Source organism: Cyprinodon tularosa, unplaced genomic scaffold (genome assembly GCF_016077235.1).
Source record: "Cyprinodon tularosa strain WSP-4 unplaced genomic scaffold, ASM1607723v1 ctg101, whole genome shotgun sequence".
Taxonomy (NCBI): Eukaryota; Metazoa; Chordata; class Actinopteri; order Cyprinodontiformes; family Cyprinodontidae; genus Cyprinodon; species Cyprinodon tularosa.
Window position 1 is genome coordinate 318,869 of NW_024037794.1, and position 26,731 is coordinate 345,599.

The 26,731-nt window shown below is 38.6% G+C and overlaps 2 protein-coding genes across 8 annotated transcripts in view; both read left to right on the forward strand.

Annotated features, from left to right (window-relative positions):
• The window catches only part of LOC119778063 (ryanodine receptor 1-like), an 81,561-nt gene extending 72,503 nt beyond the window's left edge, over window positions 1-9,058 (forward strand). For all 7 annotated transcript variants that reach the window (XM_038277145.1, XM_038277171.1, XM_038277161.1 and 4 more), the window contains 16 exons: window positions 10-1,331; window positions 1,526-1,608; window positions 1,828-1,984; window positions 2,083-2,169; window positions 2,331-2,603; window positions 2,939-3,069; window positions 3,180-3,222; window positions 3,291-3,424; window positions 3,519-3,579; window positions 3,660-3,806; window positions 3,901-4,035; window positions 4,114-4,270; window positions 6,075-6,139; window positions 6,226-6,326; window positions 6,408-6,459; window positions 6,543-9,058. In XM_038277145.1, coding sequence (XP_038133073.1) covers window positions 10-1,331; window positions 1,526-1,608; window positions 1,828-1,984; window positions 2,083-2,169; window positions 2,331-2,603; window positions 2,939-3,069; window positions 3,180-3,222; window positions 3,291-3,424; window positions 3,519-3,579; window positions 3,660-3,806; window positions 3,901-4,035; window positions 4,114-4,270; window positions 6,075-6,139; window positions 6,226-6,326; window positions 6,408-6,459; window positions 6,543-6,638 — 3,044 coding nt within the window. In that variant the 3' untranslated portion in view covers window positions 6,639-9,058. The remainder of the gene's footprint in view (window positions 1-9; window positions 1,332-1,525; window positions 1,609-1,827; window positions 1,985-2,082; window positions 2,170-2,330; window positions 2,604-2,938; window positions 3,070-3,179; window positions 3,223-3,290; window positions 3,425-3,518; window positions 3,580-3,659; window positions 3,807-3,900; window positions 4,036-4,113; window positions 4,271-6,074; window positions 6,140-6,225; window positions 6,327-6,407; window positions 6,460-6,542) is intronic.
• A 777-nt stretch (window positions 9,059-9,835) lies between these two features.
• LOC119778103 lies at window positions 9,836-17,927 on the forward strand. Its single transcript, XM_038277196.1, has 6 exons — window positions 9,836-9,979; window positions 11,406-11,664; window positions 12,087-12,120; window positions 15,414-15,588; window positions 15,672-16,130; window positions 17,324-17,927. Exons 1-5 carry the CDS (start codon window positions 9,937-9,939, stop codon window positions 16,010-16,012), a joined length of 852 nt encoding a protein of 283 aa, XP_038133124.1. The 5' UTR covers window positions 9,836-9,936; the 3' UTR covers window positions 16,013-16,130; window positions 17,324-17,927.
• Window positions 17,928-26,731: the final 8,804 nt, after the last annotated feature.

A 26,731-nucleotide genomic window follows, 5' to 3' on the forward strand; every position in this document is an offset into this window, starting at 1 on the left:
TTGTTTCAGGTAACATAGTTAACGGCATGATTGCCCGTCAGATGGTGGACATGCTGGTGGAGTCCTCTAGCAACGTCGAGATGATTCTCAAGTTTTTTGACATGTTTCTCAAACTGAAAGACATTGTTGCCTCGGACGCTTTTCGTGATTACCTAACTGACCCCAGAGGACTGATCTCTAAGAAGGACTTCCAGAAGGCTATGGACAGTCAGAAACAGTATTCCCCCTCTGAGATCCAGTTTCTTTTGTCTTGCTCCGAAGCAGATGAGAACGACATGATCAATTATGAGGAGTTTGCCAATCGCTTCCAGGAACCAGCTAAGGACATTGGGTTCAACATAGCAGTGCTGCTTACCAACCTTTCCGAGCATGTACCCCACGACTCCCGACTTCAGAACTTCCTAGAGCAAGCAGAGAGTGTACTCAACTACTTCCGCCCATTCCTTGGACGTATTGAGATAATGGGCGCCAGCAGAAAGATTGAGCGCATCTATTTTGAAATCAGTGAAGTCAACCGCAAACAGTGGGAAATGCCACAAGTGAGAGAGTCCAAACGACAGTTTATATTTGATGTTGTCAACGAGGGCGGTGAATCCGAGAAGATGGAGATGTTCGTCAATTTCTGTGAAGATACTATCTTTGAGATGAACATCGCTTCGCAGATATCAGAGCAGGAAGAAGAGGAGAAAGGGGAAGAGGATGATGAAGGAGATGAGGGAGGGGGCGAGGGAGTAGTGGGCGGAGCTACAGGTGGAACAGGGGAGGAAGATAGTAACGGTGATGAAGGGCAGCCTGAATCAACCTCAGCCTTTACAGACTTCCTCCACAGCTTATCAAACTTACTCAGCATCTTCACCTTCCGTAATCTCCGCAGACAGTATCGCAGAGTCAGAAAGATGACCTTGAAGGAGATCGTGGTGGCTTTGTCCAAGTTCTTTTGGGCAATTCTAATGAGCATATTGCACTTTATTTACAATGTGTGCAAAGGCTTCTTCATGATCATCTGGCAAGCGCTGTTTGGAGGGGGCTTGGTGGAGGGAGCTAAAAACATCACAGTCACAGAGATCCTAGCAAGTATGCCAGATCCCACACAAGATGATGTGCATGGAGATGGACCAGGAGAGATGGGGACAGGTGAGGAACAAGATACTGGAGGGATAACAGATACTGGTGAGTCTGGGAGTGGGGAAGAAGAAGAAGAAGATACTCAGGAAAATGAAGGAGGGAGGATTCCAGGTATGGATGCTCCAGGTGGACTTGGTGATATGGGAGTTGAGGAACCAGTTGAGCCTCCGACTCCTGAAGGCTCTCCTATTACAAAGAGAAAAACGGTAAGAATAAGCAATACAAATTATATGCATGATAACGCATAACAATCTGCTAAGTTTATATTAGGGATTGTTTTCCTACTGGCCATGCCATGACATCTACATTTAAAACTATTTAGTGCCAGTTTAATGGAAAGACAGGTCCAAATATGAAAAGTAAAATTTGTTTTATGGATGATCTTTCTGTTTTCCTTCAGCAACCAGAAGAGTCTGATGCAAGCCAAAAACCTCCTGAGCCTGCTCCTGTGGAAGAAGCCCCTCCAGAGCCGGAGAAGTCAGAGTAAGTTTTTGGTCACTTTTTAATGATTAAAAACAATTTTGACAAGAATGTCCTTAAATGAAGATAAGACTTGAACATCTCAGTAAAGCAAATTTAATGAAGCTCACTTTTAAAATCTTGTTGCTGTTGGTGGGTACAGTAGGAGAGATATGGGTGGCGGCAATCCTAATGTTGAGTGAATTAAATTTGTGGTCAAATTTGCTTTGCTTTAATTTCTAGTGTCGAAACCGGGGGAAAAACTGAGAAAGAAGGCAAGAGCAAAGAAGAAGAAAAGCCACAAGAACCAAAGAAATCTGCAGCTAAAAAAGAGAAGAAGTTGAAGAAGCAAGGCTTTCAAATCTGGACGGAGCTGGAAACTCAGAGAAATAAATTCATGGTGGGAGAGTTTGTGCTTTTTGGTGGTAAAGTAATGTGCTATGGTAACTTAAATGGATTATGACATGGATCTGATAAAAAAAATAATTTCTTTACCAGAACTACCTCTCCAGGAACTTTTATAATCTCCGGTTTTTGGCCTTATTCCTCGCATTTGCCCTGAACTTCATTCTTCTCTTCTACAAGGTCAAATAAATATTACTTCTGTTGTTTTTTGTAAGATGTTCTAAAACTTCTACAACTAACTAAAACAAGGCATGGTTAAGTCTACTTATCAGACTGACTGGCAAATCATCGGCTCTAGAGGGTATTCATGATTTGTTTTGTCGTTCTTTTGTCTTCTAAAGGTCTCTGATACTCCACCGGAGGGGGAGGAGATAGAGGGATCTGGACTGGCAGAGGGAAGCGGGATGTTCGAGGGTTCAGGCTTGTTTGAGGGCTCTGGGGATGAAGCTGAAGGATCCGGAGCAGATGGAGGAGGGGAAGAAGATGAAGAAGACGTCCTACTTTATTTCTATTTAGAGGAGAGCACAGGATACATGCAGCCGACATTAGCATTCCTGGCCATCCTGCATACAGTCATCTCATTTATTTGTATCATTGGGTACAACTGTCTGAAGGTATGTCATGCCCAGTAAAACCAAGCATATTTGTGCTTAAATCAAACAGTGTCTTCCCAAGTATCCATGCCTCTTTGATTTAGTTTTTTCAAAACACAACTGTCTTTTTAAAATAATTAACAAAATCAATTTGGGTACTATAGATTATATTTGAGGTACCAGAGTAAAAAGTCAAAAATGCAGCTCATACTCAGACTTTTATTGTAAAAGTATTAAATGCAAATTTTTCCTTTATTCGGCAATAATGCAAGATGTAAAAGGGTAAAATACCTCTCAAACCTTTGCAAAACAAAATGTATTTAAAGTAAAAAAAAATGTATGTTTTTTTTTTTCAGATCCCCCTGGTGATCTTTAAAAGGGAAAAGGAACTAGCAAGAAAGCTGGAATTTGACGGCCTCTACATCACTGAGCAGCCAGAAGATGATGACATAAAGGGCCAGTGGGATCGTCTCGTCCTAAATACACCGTAGGCAGATTGAAGAAAAATTTTTTTACTTTTAGATATTGTTAAATGAGTTTAGGATCACTGAGGGTTTTGTTCATGCTTTTAATTTTGTACGTTGTTTGTCCTTTCAGCTCTTTCCCAAACAACTACTGGGATAAATTTGTGAAAAGAAAAGTGAGTAAAAGCTTCATTATGGTCAGGAATGCAATTTGCTTTATAAAATATAATCTTTCTGTGTCCAGGTCCTGGATAAGTATGGAGACATTTATGGAAGAGAAAGAATAGCTGAACTGCTGGGTGTTGATTTGGCTTCCCTGGATGTCAGTCAGCAACATGAGAAGAAACAAGAGGAACCAGACACATCTGTTTTTGCATGGTAGGGTAGAGTTTAACCAAAAAGAATTACTTGTAAATGGGAAATGTACTTTTGACTAAAATAAGTAATTATAAAATCATATTTGGTCTTTTAGGGCAACCTCCATTGACATCAAGTACCAGATCTGGAAATTTGGAGTTGTGTTCACAGACGGTGTAAGAAAAAGTGGAATAGTAAACTGCATGTTTGGCTTTATACCGCCTTAATTCTATTTATTTCTTCTATCTTCCCACAGACCTTCCTTTATCTCTGTTGGTACCTGGTGATGTCCTTGCTTGGTCACTACAACAACTTCTTCTTTGCTTGCCATTTGCTGGACATTGCAATGGGTGTGAAGACACTGCGCACCATCCTGTCTTCAGTCACACACAATGGCAAACAGGCAAGAGCAAAATTACATTTACTAAAAGACTCTGAAGTAGATCTTTAGCTATTGTGTGATGGTATTTAATCCTTAATGGTCCTGTGTGTCGCAGCTCATGATGACAGTGGGCCTGCTGGCTGTGGTGGTGTACCTTTACACAGTGGTTGCTTTCAATTTCTTCCGCAAGTTCTACAACAAGAGCGAGGATGAAGACGAGCCTGACATGAAATGCGATGACATGATGACTGTACATCCCTGACATTTACAAATGATGGCTAACTTTAACTGCATAAACCATTTATGAGTTTTTTTTTTCCCTGTACAGTGTTACCTGTTCCACATGTATGTTGGCGTGCGTGCTGGTGGAGGCATCGGAGATGAGATAGAGGATCCTGCAGGAGATGAATACGAGCTTTATCGAGTAGTCTTTGATATAACCTTCTTCTTCTTCGTCATTGTTATTCTGCTTGCTATTATTCAGGGTAAGGACCGTGCTTTTTCTGGATGATGGTTTTTAACACCTAAAGATAAGAACAAATGCTTCTTGATGATGTTTCTGAAAAGGAAAACTGGCTGATAACCAGAATCAAAAGATTTTCACCTCGCAGGCCAAAAATCAGTTGCTGCTTTTTTTCTCCAATCAAATAATGAGCTTTTGCTTAAGCACAATTAGCTTTTGCATGTTGTCTAAGGCAAGTCCATAAATACCTCTAGTTCATTCGGACTTGAAGAAAGTGTAACTACCAGCAGAATATTGTTCTCCTTTACCCTTTTGGATTTTCAAAGTCATGTTTTGGAACCTTTTCCATTGAAAGTTTCAGAAGTTTAAAGCCTCCAAGGCTTCTTTAACCCTGATAAAAGAAACTTGTATGCCTCCTGTTTCCGTTGCTCTGAAAAGCATTTAGGTAAATCAGACTGATGACATATGGAGAAACTATGAAAATAACTGCTCAACAGGGATTAATAAACATATTTTTATTTAATCATCATCATGTATAGTCATTTTAAATATCTTCTGTACAAATGGAGACAAAAGGTTAAAATTGTATTTATCAAAATAACAGAAAAAAGCTATTCAGTTGGTGAGCACAGGGAAGAGATATGTTGACATTCTAATTAAAACTGAATATTTATATAACTTAGAAGGAGATTAAATAGTGGAGTCGACGATAATCAGACATGAGGGTGAAGAGGACGTGTGAGAAACTCCAAACCATGAAATGTGGTTTCTTTTCCGGCAGAGCTACAGCATCTGCATAAATCTATGAAAAATAAATAATCAAAAGTTCCCACTCCACTAAATTAAGTTTTGAAAGGAGAAGTAAATCTTTAGGACATTTTTTGCTGAGGACACAAAATAAACATCTAACATTAAGAAAAACTGTAGGAACAGTTGGTATGATATCCCTACATGAACAAAAAATGTATAAAATAAAAACAATTGATAAAATTAGTAATGCACAACACATACTATACACTATATCTTGCTTTTATCTGTTACAAACAGATAACAGGTTGCAGGAAATAATAGTGGCCACCAACAGGAAATGGTTAAGAACAATTCTCATACAGCCAGATAAGAATGAATAGGAGAAGGCTTCATAAAATAACTCTACAGATAAAGATTTGTCGTCTAATATCTCTTAAAAATCTCATGACTACTTTTTGGGACAAATGAATGATATAAAAAAGATTTATTATAGTTGATCGCTACCTGGTAGATATTTCGCTGCACACAACCCCACCCTTCCAACAATCTAGGGTAGTCTAAAAAGACACTAGACCAGACCATAAGCCATGTGCAAATGAAATAACCCAGGTAGTTTTTATTGAAATTCACCCTGGGCTTTGAAGAGCTCTGGGCTTTTAAAAAGCACAGGGTCTTTTTAAAAATAATGAAAAAAAAGGGGCTTTTTCAGCATTTTTCTAGCGAAGTTTAGGATTTACATTATTTACAAGTATGTTAGTTATTTGGTATCATTATTGCAAGAATTCAAAGTGTAGACTCTAATCTTATTATCTTTTAAATTAGAAGAATACTGTCTGATAGGTTTTACTCTCACAGTCATGCCTCTTGTGGTAGAAAGGGGGATAAAATGTCCTGCATCTGTTGTTCAAAGGTTCTTATGTTATAGATTATAAAAAGAAATCCAAACTGGCCAAATCTGGGAATAGAAAATGGAAAAATATGCATATACGACATTATTTTTATGTATATTAATGTATATTTTGCATTCAATGTTTTCTATGTAACTCTTAACTGTTATAATATGGTGATCACTGCAGGTCTCATTATTGATGCCTTTGGAGAACTCCGAGACCAACAGGAGCAGGTTAAGGAGGACATGGAGGTACATTGCAATGTTGTTATTGTTAATTAAGACTTTAAAGTATGTTTTAAAAAGTGTTTAACTCCACATTACTGATTCTTGTACAGACAAAATGCTTCATATGTGGCATTGGAAGTGACTACTTTGATACGACACCACACGGCTTTGAGACACACACCTTTGACGAACATAACTTAGCCAACTATATGTAAGTGTCCCCTCTGCTTTGCAGTATCTCTACAGGTTCAGAGGAAAGAAGATTGATTTTTATTATGTATTTTATCCTCAGGTTCTTCTTGATGTATCTCATCAACAAAGATGAGACGGAGCACACTGGGCAGGTCAGTTGGAGATCTTAGTTTTTGGTTTTTTAAGCTGTTCTGTCAGAGTTTCAATGTTGAATTCTTGCCTCCTCAACCTGCAGGAGTCATACGTGTGGAAGATGTACCAGGAGCGATGTTGGGATTTCTTTCCTGCTGGAGACTGTTTCAGAAAGCAATATGAGGATCAGCTTTCCTAAATGACAAATGAACAAAAAGTGTGTGCTGAGGGAGTGCCACACCTTGGCTGGACCTCTGATTAACCAGAAAACCTTGCTGCATACTCACCAAGGCAGCAGGCTTTCTCTAACGCTGTTGAAACAAACTTCTCTCCATGTAATCCCATGATCTTGTCCTCTCATCAGTATGAATCTTGTCCTCTGAATCATCATCTTCATTCCTCTTTTAGAACCAATCATTTCCATCCAGTGTGATTATTTTCACAAACGCAGTGATTTTGGTCAGTAAGCAAAGAATGCACGAGTTTGCAATAACATTAGTCTCCATACATAGCCACGGTTTGACCTTTATGAACAATGTTTAGAGCATCAATCTTGTGTGATTCATTAATTTATGTATTTTCAGTTTGTTCATTTTAAAGTGTTTGAATTTTAATTGTTGTTTTCATCAGTAAAACTTATGTGTGGATGAATCTTTGAACTTTCACACAGTTTTTTAGAATTATAATCCATTAAATCATACCTTCCCTCCTGTAAGCCATCTGCAACACAGTTAAATCATGGATCACTGATGTGATCTTTTTTTTTCTCGACATTTTAACAAACACTGTAAACGATGATTAAGAGTAATCACATAATACGGAATTTTAAAGGGCGGTACTTCTGTTTTCCCATGAGGAATTGTTTGTACGCTCACCAAACCTCTAACTATGCATAAATATAAAAGATAACCAATCCAAGATAAAATGCCAGATTATGTGGTAGAAAAAATCAGATGATGATAAATCATTTTAAATCAGATGAAATTGTCTTTCCAATATTCCACCTTAAAACCATGAAAGCAACAGCGTACCACTGAACTGGACGCTCCTTCCTTTAAGTCACCTTACAACCTTTACTTTTTCCTTTTTTTCCTTCATATCTTTGTGCTGTCGAAGTACAATAGTGAAAGAGCCATCAAGGCTCCTTAAAGAAAAATTCCGCTCAAATTCAGAATACTTCTGAAAATATATTAATTATGAAATTATTACATACTTTTCAATAAATGATAAGTGTTTTTAATTAAGAGTAACTTCATTTGAATGTGCTTTCCTAAATAGCACTACTGCCACCTACCGGTTTGTGACGTCCTGGTGCGGTATTGGCTGTTATGCAAGTCCCAGTGCTGTATCTGATGTTTGTCACAATGCGCTATTATCCATGATGGTGACGACCAGTGCACTATGCGAAGCAGAGAGTAACGGATTGATTACATTTTTGTCTCTGGCCAGAAAGTTTGACGGCAAATCCTTCCTCTTGAAATAAAAAAATGAAAAACATTGTTTATTTTTTTACAGGAAATTTAAACACGAAATACATTAAATCACAGCGAACGTATTAGTTTTAGGTATAAATACTGACCCACCGGTTATTCCATGCTGGCCGGACTTTTCCTTTAATAATGTTTCAGAATCAGAAAACCGTTATTTATAATGAACTGAAACTGTTTGAATCCTTCTTCTGACTTATACCTTTAAAAAAATCAGTTGGATCCTTTGCAGCTTGCAACTTGGTCTTAGCTAAAGGAAAAAGAGGGTAGAACTATCTCACAGTTACTGCTGAGCATTTTTCCAGGTTAATCTGAAATGATAAAAGATGAGCAGCTAAAAACCAGGAATAATAAACTAAATCAAAAGTTACTAAATACAAAAACCCTTGAGTATTGAGGCTTAAACCGGATATCACTCATTTTTTGTGTTTTTAAAATTGTTTTTCCCTGCTGGGAGATTTTTTTTGTTTTACTGTTAAATTGTACATAATGTTTGTCAAACTGAAGGTGAGTGGGTTGAAATGATCCTTAAGTGAAAATTCAACCTGGAAGACAATTAATCGGTCTAACCTGGAACACCTGCTAACGTTCCTCACTCGACTTTTGGCCAATTGATGGCGAGCTGCACCCTCTCAAATCCAATCATTTCTTAAGACACTCTTCATTAGGATGAAGCGCTTCAGCCGAACTTTGACCCACCTCTACCCCATCTTCTCCCTCTCATCCTCCATCTTATTCCACCACCAGTGTCCGGGCCCCGAGTGGAAGACTATTCTAATCCTCTTTCTAGGTTACTCATCCAAGCAAATGCAGATTTGCAGCATCAAAGTCCTCTGCCGGGACCTGAGTGCCAAAGATCCTGTCCCATTATGTCAGTATCTGCTTCTGTCTCCTTGAACCCCAGTGGGCTTCAGCAGATGGCCGCTCACACTGGGCCTGGTTCTGCTGGAGGTTTCTTCCTGTTAAATGGGAGTTTTTCTCTCCACTGTCACTACAAGCATGCTTGGTGTGAGGGATTGCTGAAGAGTCAATGAGTCGATGCAATCAGCTGGTTTTCCTAGATGGGAAATCTTAACCAATCTGACTGTGTTATTGCAAATAAATCGAATTCAATAAAACTTTTCTAATTGCACCTTTTCTCCATGAGAGTCTCTGGTTGAATTGTCTTATGCTCATATCTATCACTACATAAAAAGCCTCTTATTTTAATAAGGGCATGCATAATTTTACATCTAAAGTTTAAATAATTCTTGATAAAGGTCCAAAAAATATGTCCTTATATTACACCATACTTTCATTGAGGCTCACATAAAATATTGAATGTTTTCCATGAGATAAATTCATCTTGGCACCTTTTGAAAACATCTGACCCTAATCTTCTGCAATTTTTAAACAAATCTGTGATTTTAAGTAACATATTTATTCAAATGAGTAACTCTTTAGAAGTAGAGTACCATTGAAAAGTTGGCTAAACTGATAAATAAAGATTATTTGTGTTTCCATGTTTGGTGTGGAATCAGAGAACAGAAAGATGGAAAACGATTTCTCTTATATATATATATTTTTAATCATTTCTGTATTTAATTCAGCTCAGTGCATCTATCTTAAACTTGCACACTATAAACAAAGAACGGAATAACAAACTCACTATCACAAAATAACACAATAATGTACAAGATAACATTACACTTATTTAATCATATTTATATAAAACCTGGATAAAACTGATTTTAAATTTAGTGTATGTAAAGATAAGCTGATATTATAGTAAAATATGTTAAAAACAGTTTTTACATTGAGTCTTTGTATTCAGTGCAACACTTTGCGTGCAACAGGATCATCACAACCCATTTTTATACCAATCTGCTAAACTATGGCTCTGGAGCATCCCAGCTGACAGGGGATTAAGGGTGGGCATTAAAAACTCACATTGAATCTCATGTGCTCTCCGAACATCCACCAATATTTCTCTTTCTGTCCACGTTGGAATCCATCACACGATCTGGGAGCATGAACGTCTCTGGGATTCACCATGGGGTGCTCAGGATGTATGGTGAGTAGCATCAATGCTACTAGGATTTTTCCATTTTGGAGAAAAATATGATCAACTACCAAATTTAACTGTTGGATATTTCTGCATCGTCTAGCAGCTGTTGTGTTACTTTGACACATATGATATCAAATGTTGATAATACAGATTTTTTTTTACATTTCTGACTAGAATTGTGGATCATGAAATTACTGTGAATCATATTAATAATGATCTTTTATCAGCAAAGTTTCTGGGTTTGAAAATGGTCTTAAACCAACATTTTTGTTTAAATTTAAGATGCACTAAAAAACAGTTGCCATTCCATCTTTTAAGACAAAGTAAAGCAGCACTGTCGATCTTTTTAATTTATTGTGAAATGCTGTTCAGTGCATAAAAATAGTAGAATGGGCCAATGAATGGTGTGTATGGAGGATGTGTTCATCGTGGCGAGTGCTGATTGATCGTGTGCAGAATCCACAACCTCCTGATCCTCTCTCCATCTGACTGCCTCTAATCTAATCTGGCAGGATGATGGAATGACACAGTGTTCATTCTTTAATCCACATGTACATTGCTCACGCTGCTACTGCGATCACTAGGCCCATGTCCAATACTCAGGGTTCACATACAGCCTAGAAAAGTATGGAGTTTGATCTATGTTTTCCTACCTGGATAAGCATGGTGAAAAGAAAATAATATAATGAAAAAATAATTGGATTAAAGGTTAATTTCTTTAAAGTTGTGTTTTTCTTTCCTTTCCTCTCACTTCTTTTGTGTCCTATTTTTAAAATTCCTTCTCACCTGTGTCTCTTTCTTGTGTATTTGCTTCCTTCCTTGTGCCCTTTCTTACACACTTTATTCTTTGTGTCTTTCTTTCCTTCATTTTGTCCCCTTGTCCTACTTCATTTTGTCCTTTCCTTCTTGTCTCTCTTCTTCTGTGGGTCCTTTATATTCTTTTTTGAGAATTTCCTTTTTTTCTTGTGTCTTTCCTTATATTCTTACATGCATTTCTTTCCTCTCCGCCGTTCCTTCATGGACTTATGCCGTTCCTTTTTCACTGCGCATCTTGTATCTAATCCTTCTTTGTTTCTTGCTTATTTCATCCCATCCATCCATCTGGACTTGCGTAGCTGCAGTGTTTTGTCTTTCTTGCCATCCATCCTTGAGTTGATCCTTTTGACATATCAGCCTTTAGTTTCTGGAGGTTCTAAAAGTAAAGCCTCATCACTGGAGAAACATCTACATTAGAAGAAACATAAAATATTCAGATCTTAAGAATTCATGTTTCAAAATGGTCCAAAGTAATGGGTATATTGGAAAGGACATGAAAACATTTAGAACTTTTATGTGAAAACATGTAGAAACCATAAACACTCTCCATGGGTTTCGGCCAGCTTCATTTTTATAATTACTCGAAACTTCCTGTATCTTTTCGTTTGTTTTTCAGGTGGATTCATTTTCAAGCAGTGGAAGAAACGGTTTCTGCGTCTCACCCCTGAGGGCAGTCTCCTTGTTTGCCACGATGCACTGTCTCCACCTCATCAGATCGTACTGCTGCAAAGCAACTGTGAGGCAATTGTTGAAGGCAAGGAGATCCTGGACCTGCCAAAATTACCCACCGGTGGATCCAGGGACAGCTGCTTCGCCCTGATTCTCACCCAAAATAAATACCTGCTGCTGCTGGCTGACACCTCCGCAGACTGCAGGTGAAGCAATTCATGTTTTTTTGCTTGCTTTATGTTTCAAATTATCATACAAGAAGAGTCACTTAAATCTATCTTTTTTTATCATGAAAGAGTTATTTGAAGTGAGGCAAGGGCAGATTGTTTTGCTTGTTAAAACATGAACAGCCTACATCTGCCCATATCAACAGTCAGACCAACATTTAAGATACTAACATAACCTGAACTGTGACAACAAGATAGAACATGAGACCCAAGATTGTATTCCTACTCATTCTGAGAGTTATAAATGTATAATAACTTTACACAGTGGGGTAATGTTTTAAAATAAATGTATTCCTTATAACCAATAATTACTAATAACTTTATTTATTTATTTTTAATGATCTAAATGTTTGTTTTGCTTTTTTTTGAACTAACAAAATCTTTTTTTCATTACTCTTTAGTCAGTGGCTGAATGTGCTGAAAAAAGTCAAAATGGTGAGTCAGTGATTCATGTTTTTTGTTGTTCAGCTAACGTCTTAGGGTAAGGTGACCAGATTTCGGAAATCAAATCTGGGGACATTTCTTGCTCGTGGATAAAAATCAATACATCTTATCGAGATGAAATTAGGAAACGGGGACAGTAATGGTTTCATATATTTTTACATATTTATTAATATTTAAACAACAAAAATCAAGTGTAAAAGCCAGGAATGTGCCTTTCAAAACGTTTAGTGTATCCTAAGATTAATAACATGAATAGTGTTATTAGTAGAAAACTAGAACTGTGTCTCTGGGTTGGGGCAAAGTGGTGGGGGTGGGAGCGGAGGGGTCAAGGGTCATTAGCAGGGCTTTCCAATTTTGTCGGGCCCAAAGAGCTCTGCCGCCTCCTAAGGGGAGAGTGACATGAGGAAAAGAAATTTAGAAAAGTAAATACAAACATTTATTCTATGCCTGTGGCTGTCTGTTGAGACGGAGTTCCCCCACCTCTTCAAAAAAGTGCAACAAATACTTATTCTGTTTAATTCTACTGTACATACCTATAAGAAATATTTTTTTTCTTCATTAACATAAAAAAAACAAGTGGTAGTCAAGCCTGCAGGTAAAGGTTCATATATGTTTCTTACTGTAACCTAGCCACATCAGGGGCCTGTGTGTCTCAAAGTAGCAGGTTCATTTTTCCTACTAACCTGAGTATACAGCCACTCTGTGTTCCACAGCATACTTTGCACACTACATCACTCAATATGTTAGTTTATCACTCAAATCATGTCAACGCTTTATCACTTGAACTTTATTAATACATATTATACATTTTAAATGTTTGAAACAGAAATATTAACTGAACAGGGTCTGAGGCAGTGGCCCTGGTAATTTGGGTAAAATAATATAAGAGAAGACATAGCAAGTAAAAAGCAAAATAACCTTTTTAAATGTCTTAAACAAGTTTAACCATGGAACAGCAGAATAGGCTTAACATCAACACAATGTATATAATCCAAGAATAGTCCATATTTATAAACAGCAATAACATATACATATATAATTTCCCAATGGAAATTCTGATTGTAATTTCTCCGTAAAATGACACTTCCTCTTCTTTGAAAGAGCCATCTGGTCATTCAGTCTTGTCTGTTTTCTTCCCTCTCCACCTTCGCTTTTGTTTCTAGCCCTCTTTTGACTTCTGCCTGCTCTCTGCTTTACTCCTCAAAGTAAATTTTTCTCCCTTCTTGTCAACCGTTTTTTTTTCTATCAGAGTTCCTAGTTTCCTCCTCTCTCATTCAATCTCCTTTCTGTCTTTCTATCTTCTTCCTCACTCCTCCAGCATCAATCTTACATTATTCTAAAACAGAGACATTATATAATCAAAATCACCTCCAAAAAAAATTAGGATGTGCAACATGAAAACTTATTATTATTAATATCTCATCTAAATACTAAAAATGCTAATTACCACAATATTAGGAGCTACAAGCAAAAACCACATAATAAATGGACATTAAACAGGTGGTTATCTCTTCCTCTATCATTCTCAAATCATGTAGATCTTGTCTTATTCAGTTCTCCTGTTACTGACTCCTATTTTTTCTCAAGGAACTTTCATATATATCCAAACTGAGCAGTAAAAAAGCACACCAAAAACTGGAAGTCTATGCTCATAAATCACAACCATAAATCATCAAAACAAATTGAAATAACTCTACTTATAATAACTATCTGAAATATAAACTAAAGGTCACCTATCATTTCTAAATCATCCTTATACAAACCCTTGTTGATCCCTGGAGAACCAGCGTACCAGATTAGCGCCTTACAAGGAGTTTTCAATCATTTTGCTACATTTTAACCCAGCGTCTTTTACTCATGCTCAACTCGTGGTCTTGTCTTACTTTTTATTATTGTTTTAACCTGGACACAAACCAAACATTCATCACAAGGTCAGCCCGATCAGAATAAAATAAATTGATTAACACACTTACCATCACTCAGCGTAGCTCCCCATCAGTTGCCACAGGTTGTAAAAAACGAACTTCCACTTCTTCTTCTTCTTCTGTTTTAAAAGTGATGCGCTCTTCTTCTTTTTTGTGTTTTAATGCCAGCTGACATCCAAAAGGATCGTTACCGCCCTTCTAGTGGTGCGCTCTGTTCCTTATCTTTATGTTATCAGCAGCGCAACCAGCTACCGTAATACCTATTTTTGCGCGCAATAGCTCTACCGTAATAACAGTCTACACGCAACATTTTTCGCCTCGGTAAAATCGGGGACATTTCCGGGGACAGCTTTAGCCGGGGACAGGTGGTCCAAAACGGGGACAGTCCCCGGAAATCGGGGACGTCTGGTCACCCTATCTTAGGGTGTGCGTATTCGTTCGAGAACATAGCCTGAATGCATGAGGTGACATGGATGTGTGTATTTATGAAGCAGTCAGGAAAATGTTGATAAAAAATAGCAATACATTTCCAAATCAAAGTCAGAAAATGTTCAGTGATGTTTTATTGGCTTAATGGATTTCGTATTTGCAGAATATTAAATACTAAACTGTTTATTTGATGATTAGTTTTAATTTTGTAGTTTATTTTTTGGAAAAATTTACTTTAAAGTTGGCTTAATTCAGATTCTTCCAATTCTTGGTTCCATGGAAGCATTAGTGTTTGTGTATGATTTGGGAACTATCATGGAATGTCGTTATCGTGTTTTGCTTTGAAGTACAATTGCACAATTTTATGTAACTGTAAATGTATTAACCACTGACGTATCTAACAGGGGATGAGGCATTTAATAATAATTAAACTTTATTGATCTCACATTGGAGAAATTTATCACTGCATTTATCCGATCCCCTTGGGGAGCAGTTGGCTGCCATTGTGCAGCGCCCGGGGAGCAGTGTGGGGTTAAGGGTCTTTGCTCAGGGACCCAGAGGGGCAGTCTGTGGGAGTGGGGCTCAAACTCGGAACCTCAGGATTACAAGCTCTATGCCCTAACCAGTAGGCTGCCACTCCCCATTTTTTTTTTACCCTGTCATTTGTACGCATTTTAATATGATTTGTCCCCAATTTAATCAACAGTTTCATCAAATACAGAAAACACCCCCCCAAAAATTTTCAATTTCACACAAACTAGTGATTTGCTTTACATTAAAAGCTGTTCCTTTTCTCAACAAAATTCCAATAACAAAAAAACAACAAACACAGCAGGATTTAGTATCACCCTGTTGTTCTTCAAAGTTTTTTTGTGATAGTTATTTTTAAAGATTAATGTTACATTTTTCCTACATGACTGTTACCTACAGAGTCTCTCATCACCCCTCAGCACTTGTAAGCGCCATCAGGTTGTACCACCACACTTTACTCTCCAAGATCTGGTGCCTGAGCCAATTCTGGAAAAAGATCCACCAACTCCACCTGTAAGTGACACAGAGTCCTCCTCTCCAGGACCTACAAGCAAAGACTCCCCACGGGAAAATGGTGAGTTTGTTTTCACGCATGTCGTTACAACAAACGCATCAGAATAATATTAGATGACATTCATAAACTACTTAATCCAACAGGCAGAAATTCCCCACGGACAAAGTATAACAGACGGAGTGCACAGGGGGTAGGATGTCTGCGTCATGGCACTCTGAATAATGCCCAAGCGATGAAGGCGGTTTACATGCTGATGGGAGGGGCCGCCGCCTCCTCTGCACTGGGCTACCTTGGAGCATGCTCATCTTCTAACCTCGATGTAAAAACCGACCTTACGGCCAACCCGGATTTCTCTGGAACAGGACCTGCAGGAGCGTATGACCTCGGGACCTCCTCGCTCAACTCCCCCCACTACAACAGCTTTGACTTTGAGGTGGCAGACTCTGATTTTGATGCTTTTGATTGTGGTGGGTTTACTTTTTAATGATTCTAAATATAAATGGAGAAGGATTACTTTTTTTTTTTATCAAAATAAAAACAACTAATGGAAATCAAGAGGTTAATGCAGTGGCCTGGAAGTGCAAAACACTATTATATTAGCCTATAGTAGGCAACTTTACATCAGAGATGACAAAAATCACATGTGGGGTTCCCCAAGGGTCCATTCTGGGTCCCCTCCTATTCAATATCTACATGCTCCCTCTTGCTCAGTTAATAAAAAACAACAACATCAGCTACCATAACTATGCAGACGACACACAGCTTTACATCACCATGTCACCAGGTGACTATGAACCAATTCAAGCACTGAGGAAATGCTTAGAAGAAATCAATGCCTGGATGTGCCATAATTTTCTTCAACTGAATAAAAACAAAACTGAAGTAATAATCTTTGGACCAATAGAGGAGAGATCTAAAGTTAGCACACAGCTTCAGTCGCTTCAGCTAGTAACCACTGATCAGGCCCGAAGTCTAGGTGTAGTGTTGGATTCAGACTTGAACCTCCAAAAGCATTTAAAGATAATTACAAGGTCGGCTTTCTATCACCTGAAGAACATTTCCAGGATTAAAGGACTAATGTCTCAGCATGATCTGGAAAAACTAATCCATGCGTTTATTTTTAGTCGAATTGATTACTGCAACGGTGTTTTCACAGGTCTGCCTAAAAAGTGGATCAGACAGCTGCAGCTGATCCAGAACGCTGCTGCCCGTGTCCTCACTAAGACTAAGAAAGTAGAGCACATCACCCCAGTTCTAAAGTCCTTCCACTGGCTCCCTGTATCTCAGAGAATAGACTTTAAAATACTTCTGTTAGTCTATAAATCTCTGAATGGCTTAGCACCTAAATACATCACAGACTTGCTATCAGTTTATCAACCCTCCAGACCACTCAGGTCTTCTGGCTCCAGCCTGCTCTGCATACCTAGAACCAGAACTAAACATGGAGAAGCAGCATTTAGTTCCTATGCTCCACTTATCTGGAACAAACTTCCAGAAAACTGTAAAAGTGCGGAAAGCCTGAGTTCCTTTAAATCAAGACTAAAAACACATTTGTTTAGGATTGCCTTCGACTGTTCCAGTTAAACAATTCAACAAAAACATGTTTTCTTTAATCCAACTGTTTTTAATATTCTTTTTTTGTTTCTGCATTTTTTATTTTATTTTATTTGTTTTTTATTTTTTCCTACTTGCTTTGATTCAATGTTTTATCTTCCTGTATTTTAATCATGTAAAGCACTTTGCATTGTCTTTGTACTGAATTGTGCTATACAAATAAATTTGCCTTGCCTTGCCTTGAAACACTTTCACAGGTTTGAGAAAACAGTGGACCTGTTCAGATTGACAGCATCTGCATAAAAAATACAAGATTTAAAAGAATAAACATATCTGAGAGATTATTCTGAAGCCAATAACTACTAAGAACTGCATCTCTGCCAAGTCAGTTTTGTGTTATTTGACTCATATAATTTCTAAAATACAGATACCAGGCAAAAAACTGTATCAGTGTACATTTTCATTTGTGTATTTTTGATTAATGGTTGTATTTATATGGTTTGTATTATAATTCTGTTTGTATTTAACAGTGATTGTGCGTTCTGATACATGTGATAATCCATGAGGTAATATTAAAATGATAGCTGTATTTTTATCACTGGCGCCACATAGTGCATCCATAGGACATGATGTATGTATTACATAATGCTTAAGAGGCATTACTGTATAACCATTAATGGATTAAAACTTATCTGCAGGAGATTTTTGATGTTGTAACCCCAGGCTGCAGGGAAGCTACGAAGCTCATTTAAAAAAAATGTATTCTCCACTGTTAAGCTGTTCCCTACGGTCACACAATTGTTGTTGCGTCACGTGGTCTAATATGTTACTTAAAAAAAAAAAAATGATATGAAACTTTATTTATTCTAGGTAAAGAATAAAGTTGGTTTCTCTTACTTTGTTGCACGTTTTTTTCATTCTTCATTTAGTGAATTAATTCTGTGGGAAATCTTTTATCACCAGTGTCTGCTACAGTTGTGCTAGACAGTTTTCATACCCATCCATTAAAAAAGGAAAAAAAAAAAAAAATTATATATACCGGTATATAAATTTACCACTATAATTTACAAATGAATTCTTTAAAAATCTGACAATGGGATTTCCTGAAGTTATTTTTGCTCTCATAGGTAACCTGTAACACTGAGGAAAATTACAGATCTTTCCAAGGAGAATGTGCGCAATCAGCGGCTTACTACCGGTAAATACTTTTTTGCCCCACTGAGTAGACGCTGCCTGTTTGTTCAGTGTGTGAGCAGAGAAAAATAGCAGTACCAAGTGACTGCAACAGCAGGAAAAAGGAACATGACAAAGTAGAGAAATACCAGGGGATCAGAAAAGAGCTGGAGAAAACCTGGAAGGTCAAGGCATCAGTGGTGCCCGTGGTCAAACTTTAACCCCAAACTTGAGGAGTGGTTACAGCAGATCCCTGGAAATACATCAGACATCAAAGACTGAAGTATTATAAGTTACATATATATCATGTAAATACTGAATATATATATATATATATATATATATATATATATATATATATATATATATATATATATATATATATATATATATATATTGAGCTGTGATTGACACTCCATCAGACGCTCCTCTGGCTGTGATTGGTTGTTTTGACTCGTCCCGAATTATTCTTTCCAGATTGAAATACAGGCAGTATGCGGGACCAATAGGGGGTTTTCAGGTGACGTCACGCTCACGTGACTACTCAGCGCGTCCGCCATATTGGGTGGCTGCCTTAGGCAGTATTGACAGTGAAAAATGGTGAAATCGTGTGTAATTGTTGGTTGCACGGCCCGTGGAGGTGGAGATCAACGCTCTTTCTATCGCATACCAGCCGTAATCGTGAATCAATGTGAAAAAACAAAACAACTATCTGAACAACGCCGTCACCTATGGCTGACACGGATATCCCGGTCCAATTTGGACGGTGTTAAGCTGGAATACGCCAGAGTCTGCAGTGCTCACTTTGTCACAGGTAATTAACTGTCAAGCATTTAAAACATGTAAGAATATATTAATAATAGGGCTTGGGCGTCATGAAGTATTAGTTTCCGTGGCCGCAATGTTGACCGTCTCCGCCGCCGCTACTCAGACTACTGCCTATGACTACCGCGTACTGGACTCCCTCTCTCAGCCGTGTTTTAATTTGATTAATTTCACCTTAACTTGATTTCAACCAGCGGGAAAAGGCTCAAATATGTTAGAAACCCGGAGGGTTTAGGAAGGTTTGGCAGTTAACGTTACTAACCAAACCTTTGAAACACATAGCAGCTAGTTAAAAGTACATTACATGCCTGAGTGGTTGTTAGCACTAACGGTTAGCACTGTTTGCTGGCTTTATGAGTTGCAGCTCCTGAATCCATCCATTCATAAACTGCACATGAGACTCCAAGGACTTGTAGCTTTGGAACTGTTCTGAAGTACCGCCGGCCGTTAGCCACCTAGCATAGCGAGCCCTGCGTCGGATTGTTTACATTTTTACCATCTTATTAAAACTCACCCGTCCACGTATGATGGCGATTTCCCTCATGTACATCACTTCGACATCTCGTACCCAACCAGATGTGAAGTGATTGTGAGCCTCTAGACCCTTATACGCTCTCATTTCCTCAAGAGTGTGCAGAGGGTTTTCACTAAACACCAGGTAATGAACTATGTCGCTGTGCTCTACATTTGGCCAATCATCTGGATTAGTGCTAAACAAGGCACCGTGGAGGGCATAGGGGTCCATATGGTAGAATATGTTCCATGATCTGGTGGCTCTAGCGTGCTGGCGTAATTATCCATTCGCGACATGATATATATGATATACGATAATATGCCACCCAAGATGGCGGACCGGAAGCTGGCCAGTGACGTCACTGAAAACCCCCTATTGAAGCAGTTTTTTTCACAGGTTACATATCACATGTACTGCTGTCTGGGCATAGGGACAGTTTTAGCCAATATGACAAAAAAGTGATTTTTAAAAACTTACAGACTTCAGCTTTAAGTAACAAATGTGTGTACTTTTGACACCACTGTCAAAAGTACACACATTTGTTATATATATATATATATATATATATATATATATATATATATATATATATATATATATATATATATATATATATTCTAGATTGTCTAGCTTTTGATTTATTGCACCAAGTAAAGTTAAGTCAAATTTTTGCATAATTATTTTTTAAATTTTTTTATTTGCATTGGAACTAGCATGAGTTCCAGCTGGCCATCTATCCATTGAATCATCCAAAATGATATTAAAATCCCCTCCACAGACTAGGCAATCATTAGGAAATTTGGCCAGCCACAATAGCATTTTATTTTCTACCTCGTTTAACAAGTCTTTATTTTCATGTACTGTGTTGTAGCCATAAAAATTAATAGTTATAAAATTAAACCGGTATGAATATTTCTATACTAATTGACACCAGATTCTCTTCTTGACATAACCCTCTCCATTTATCTGGGTTTGGGACCAGCACCAGGAGCACATTAAGACGGCAAAAGAACGATCGCCCCACTGTGTCATGAACCGAGGACAGATGGATCCAGTATTCAAGGAGAGACAGTCAGTAGGAAAGTTCAAACGTTTATTAAATAAAATAAAACAAAACAAAAGCGGAGCTGTGGGGGTGGGGCACCGCCCAATCTAGACACTCTAGAAACACAGCTAAGTGACCACGATCATCTGACTGAAGATGATGATCTCAGTGAGTCACTTACCTGGTTTAGCAGTTCAGTCCATACCCCTTGAGGGGTGCAATCCAGCCGATGGGCTGACAGCTGACGCAGCTCGCGTCCCCAGAGTGTCCCCAGTGCTGCAGCTCCGGAGGAGTTGGGGGAAGCCGATCCTGATCAGGGATGCGTATCAGGCAGGAACAGACAGAACAGGTTGCGGAACAGGTCAGGAATAGAACAGGTGGCAGGATCCAGGCTACCAGGCTTTCACAGAGCTCCGGGACAGGAGGGTTCAGAGCAGTGTGCGAAATACCTGTCAGTATTTGGGGGGGTCCCCATCTCCCGATTGTTGCGCAATACCGATCTAAATTTTCTCAATATGCAGTAGGCCTATAACATTTCAAAGTCAAAGTCAGCTTTAATATCATTTCTTTACATTCACCAGACATACAAGGACTTGAGAGGATGTTTCTCATTCATCAACAGTGAAACAGATAAAGTGCACAGGCACAACAGATAAGATCAGTAACTACCGTAATACAAGGGTGTAACTTTGTGTTGAAAGTTGGTGGGGACGGCTCATAAGGAAAGGGAGCTACCTGCGCGACGCCTTTTTTTTTTGTTGGAAAGGATAAAGCCAAAAAAATGTGAATAACATTTATCAATTTAATGCTTACAGTTGAAAACATAACTGTTACAATATTCACTTATATATTTTGTGCAAAAAATATCACATAAATCTAAACAGACAGTACAAATCAAAGAAATCAAATAAATATATAAATTTTGTAGAACATTTATTGGCGGTCAATTTTAGGTCACTTTTTAAAATTAATTTACTTTTAAACCAGGACTCGGACAAGATCTTATGGGCCTTAAGCAGAATATGATTAAGCAATTCCGTCTTTCTGTCAAGAACATCCACCAGCAGGGTATCCAGGGGGGGAATTACCATTAGGCAATACTAGGCAGTTGCCTAGTATTGCCTAATGGTAAAGGAATACAACTATTCCTTATTTGTGCACATTAATTATGTTTTTGATAAAAATCCTTTGGCTAAAATGCCATCAGAACGCTGATAAATAGAGAGGAAAAAGGGACAAGAAGAGAGGGACAAAACCTAGAACAAATAATGGATGTCTATTCTATTAACATTTCTCTATCTGTAGAATGGGTCTGTTTTATGGGTTTTCTTCTCAGGGGGCCCCCTGCCTGTCTTTGCCTAGGGCCCCAAATTTCCTAAATCCGCCCCTGAGGGTATCAATACTGATTTGATAGAATCTGGGAGAGCGGACTATGTTCAACCATCCATTTTCTTTAACCTTATCCCTCAGTGGGATCAGGAGGTGCTGGTGCATATCTCTAGCCACGTTCTGGGTGAGAGGTGGGATCACCCTGGACAGGTCACCAGTCTGTCGCAGTATGTTCAACCAGCTTAAAAGTAATCGGTAATCAGATTTATTATTTGCACTTTTACTAAGTGAACTTTCTAACTCCCTTAAATCTGAAATTCCAATGCCAAAATTGTTTAAATCTTTTATCTTTGGACCCCCTGCAGAGTGACGTCATACCTGCAAGATCCTATCCTTACCTCCCTGCTAGATTGCAAAAAGCAGCTTGCTCATGAGTTGTCAACATAACACGACAAATCTTAAATGTACGTGTACATATAAAAGGAAAAGGGGCGCAGTGCTTGCTACTGAATGGCAACACTATGACAACTATATAACAAGGTCAGGAAAAAGTTTTAAGTGAAGCCGGGATTAAAACAGTAGCTACAAGAAGCTTCAAATAAAAGGTGTTCTTTATGTCAACCTAAACACCAACTCCGATAGACCATCAGTAGAGCAGGTGTTTAAATTAATCAATCACTGCTGCGAAAGCTTATAGCAGTGAAAGCTAATATACCACAGCCATCACTTAATAAACGCAAAATAAACAACCCTCTAAAAACGGAAAACTGTAATGGACTGAAAGTCCTGTTTTTTTATGTTGGAAATTATTTGCGTGTGTCTTAGTATAATTCTGATATATTGGCGCTGTTGTCTGTTTCTATGGCAATGATACTGAATGTAGTGTAGCTTAGAGACCTGCATGGGTCGAGTTTTACCAACCCGCACCCGCCAGAACCCGTTAGGGTGACTACCGAACCCGACCCGTCACCCGCGGATATCTTCAATTCAAATCCGAACCCGACCAGTTGATATTTAACCCGCAACCCGACCCGTTAACACATCATAGGCTATTGGACGCTGCGCTGCACCCAGTGCCTGATTAATATAACATTTCTGATGTCCATAACAACACACACGCATAAAAAAAAAATCACCACCTACCCGCCCGCACAAAAAAATATCCGCCCGACCCGTTTATTTTTATTTATGTATTTTTCGCGGGTACCCGACCCGTTGCAGGACTCTAGTGTAGCTGACATAACAGGGCCGGAAAAAAGTGGTTTGAGTTTTTTTCCAACGGTTCAGTTATATTTTAAAAACGGTATTAACTTATTTTTACACTATTCTCTATTTTTTTACTACTTTAAGTCTCTCCTGACTAAAATTAGGTCTTAATATTTCCACAAGTCCCTCTCACCTGCAAGTCTGAGTCCACTGCTGTCCCTGAATGGGTTAGCATTTTTGGAGGGAAGCGACAGGTGTAGAGGGCGGAGGGGGGTGATGGGGAGAAAACGAGAGGCAACAGATTCTTTTTTCTGAGTTTTTTTGTCGGGGTTTGTGGACGGTGAGCAGCGGGGAGAACTGTTTTTATTTTCTTTCTGAGGAGCGGCATGAATGGGGTTTTAATCAGATATACACAGCACCGAAAGCAAAATACGTGTACAAAATATTGGTGGGGACTGTCCCCCTACCGGTCAAGATTGGTGGGGACATGTCCACACCAGTCCTTAAGAAAGTTACGCCTATGCGGTAATACTAAAATTTAAACATTCAATTTCAAAATAAAATATAAAATGTACAATAATATAAAATATGCAATACTTATGCTAGTGAAAAAGGCAAAAAGGCAGATGGTAATGGCAGCAGAAAAATTATTATTAACAATTATGTAAGATATAGCATTTGTTACAGTAACAGTGCAAAATAACAGTAAATAAATATAGTATTAATAGTAGTGCAGAAGACAGTTTGTCCGGAGTGATTTTTTTTTGAGGGGGGCTTATGGGAGAATTATCCTGCCATAATGCAAGAGCACATAATTTCAATTTGATCTTCTTGCACTAAAAACTTATAATGCTCACACTCAAAACATGCGCTCTCTCTCAAATATTTTCTCTTCTCTCTCAAATCTTTGTTTCTTCTCTCAGATTTAATGCTTCTTGCACAGATATTTTCTCCTCTGGCTTGCCTCCTTCTCTTCGCGCACAAACCGCGCTCTGCTCGAGTCTCAGTTACGCTCGCAAACCCGTAGGCTCTGCCTGCTGATTTTTTTTTTTTTTTATTAAAAAACAATTAAAAAAGCCACAACGGAAATAGCCGTAACGGAAATCTGAAACTACAACGGAAGTGACACAACAGAAATAGCCGCAACGGAAATCTGAAACTACAACGTTGGTGTGACGTTGGTCGTTATACATGGCAGTAGAAGAAGAAGAAGCTGACCCGGCAAAAAAACAAAGAAGAAGAAGCTTTGCTTGCAGACTCACAAGCAAATATTGGCCGTTTCATAAGTAAGTAAAACATTTTTCGTTAGTTATATATGGAAGGAGAATAGTCGTAGTTAACCAATAGATAAGTAACTACGTAAGTTAATTTACGTAAAAAACTTACCCCTTCCTTCCTGCAGATCCTTAAAAAGTCATGTGACAAATTCGTTCATCAACTCATTCATACTCGCGATTTCTTCACCGAGTCTTTAGAAACATTTTAATCACAGTAACATGTTGTTTGTAGCTGCCATCGAAGTCAGAATAAATAAATAAGAGACTAATAAATATTTAAGTTAAAAATATAGAGCTCATAAATACATACATTTTTAGTTTTAAAGGTTGAATATTAAGGTATAATTTCATGTGTTTCTTGAATATTGTTTGTTTTGATGTTGGGGAACGCATCCTAATTAAGGGGTTAAGGGGACGCAGCTGTGGGTCGACGGAGTGTTACCTTTAAGGGTCGGTACCTGTGGATCTGTAACGTGGTTCTGGAACAAACAATCAGGCAGACACCGTGCTGATTCCTCTGCCTTATGCTGCGTTCACACCGGGGGCAGCTGGCGCGACAGAAGCAGCGAGTTTACATGCAAAGTCAATGGTTGACGCGCGTCAAGGCGCAGCAAAAAGTCCTGCGGCGCGTTTCGAGCAGCAAGCGCAGCGCGTCTGAGCAGCCGAAGCAGCGCGTCGGGCGCGTTTTGGCATCTGACGCGCGCGACGCGCCGCAAACGCGCTGCTGCTCGAGATGGAAAAATTGAATTTTTGCTGCTCGACGCGCCGCGTCAACCAATCAGAGAAGCTGATCTGGGAGCTGGCTGGGAGAGAGACACAGCGCTGATGACACAGACTGCTCTGATTACTCCTCTTAAACAGTTTATTAACGCATAATTAACTTAAAATATATACATCTGCCGGCAGAATATGTTCGCTTTTATTATCCTGATGCCTGCAGATCGGATTATTTAGATGAAAAACACCTACCAGTCGCCGCGGTAAACCGTGAAGAGGCGACCCAGCCAGAGGCTGCTGATGAATGGATTCCTTCTGTCGGAGCACCGCCGGTATGTGGGGGTCTGAGCGGCTCCGACAGAAATAATATTGGGAGGCAGGATCGTAATCTGGATGAACTGACTCCACTGATGAAGTTTTCAGGTGTATTTTCTCACTTAAAAACATATTAAAACTACCCACTGATCACAGCAAATATAGCTGCAAGGCAGAGAAAGGATAGTGAAGCTCCGCCCAACGCGCGTCAGAGCCACTTTTGGACCGCGCAGCGAGAGCAGCAAAGCTGCTTCAGACGCGCGTCAGAATTCACTGGTACAAGCAGCAAAAATGAAGCAGCAGACGCGATTTTGCTGCTTTTGCTGCCCCCGGTGTGAACGTAGCATAAGTCACCAGTGATAAGGACATTGAATAAAGGACTGAAGATTCTAATTTTCTCTCAAGGGAAAGCGGCCAATGAGGTACATTTTAGTTTAATTTACTGTTTACTTTGTTTGACCGTTAAGATGTAACGCGAAGAATTTCTGTTGAGTCATATATTGTATAGTCGCTTTTTTCCTTTGATGTCCTTTCGGGGAAATAATTAGTTTGTTTGCTTTTCTTTCTGTATGTTTTAACAGTTCTCACGGCACACTACCATACTTCTTGTGTGATTAAAGCCAGTATCTAAAGAACGACTTGGTTTCCTGATTTTTTGACTTGAGAGGGAATTACATTGTTCGTTACACAACCTCCGCAATTCGTGGATTATAATTAAATATGGCAGTTATCATTTTAGCAAATTTTGCAAATAAACACTTTTGAGCTAACATTGCATTACTGAACTTATCACTTTTAATTGTAATAAGTAAAGATGCTTCATTTGAAGCACACAGCTACATATTTTTTTGTGTGATTTCTGATGCAGTCATAAAATGACTTACTTAAATTTCTGTGAAAAGCAAAAAATGTTCCTCCACTGCTCTAGAAAGGATAACGTTGATCGTGATTTTTATGGATATGTGGCATAAGATGAATAGCACATTGCTAAACACACCACTAATGCTATCATTGTTTCCTTTCATCCTTTTCAACCAGTAGAAGCCTAGTAAGTTTATATTTGGCATTAGCCTAATGCTTTTTTATTATTACAGATTTAAATGTATTGTCCTTTTTGTGGATATCATCTGCATTGTGAAACTGCATTCTGCAGTTCATGTGGCAAGAACATAACATTCTTGAATGATGCCAACAAGCCTGGTACAAGTGAAGGTAATATTTCAAAGACTCATAAAGCTTGTATATGGC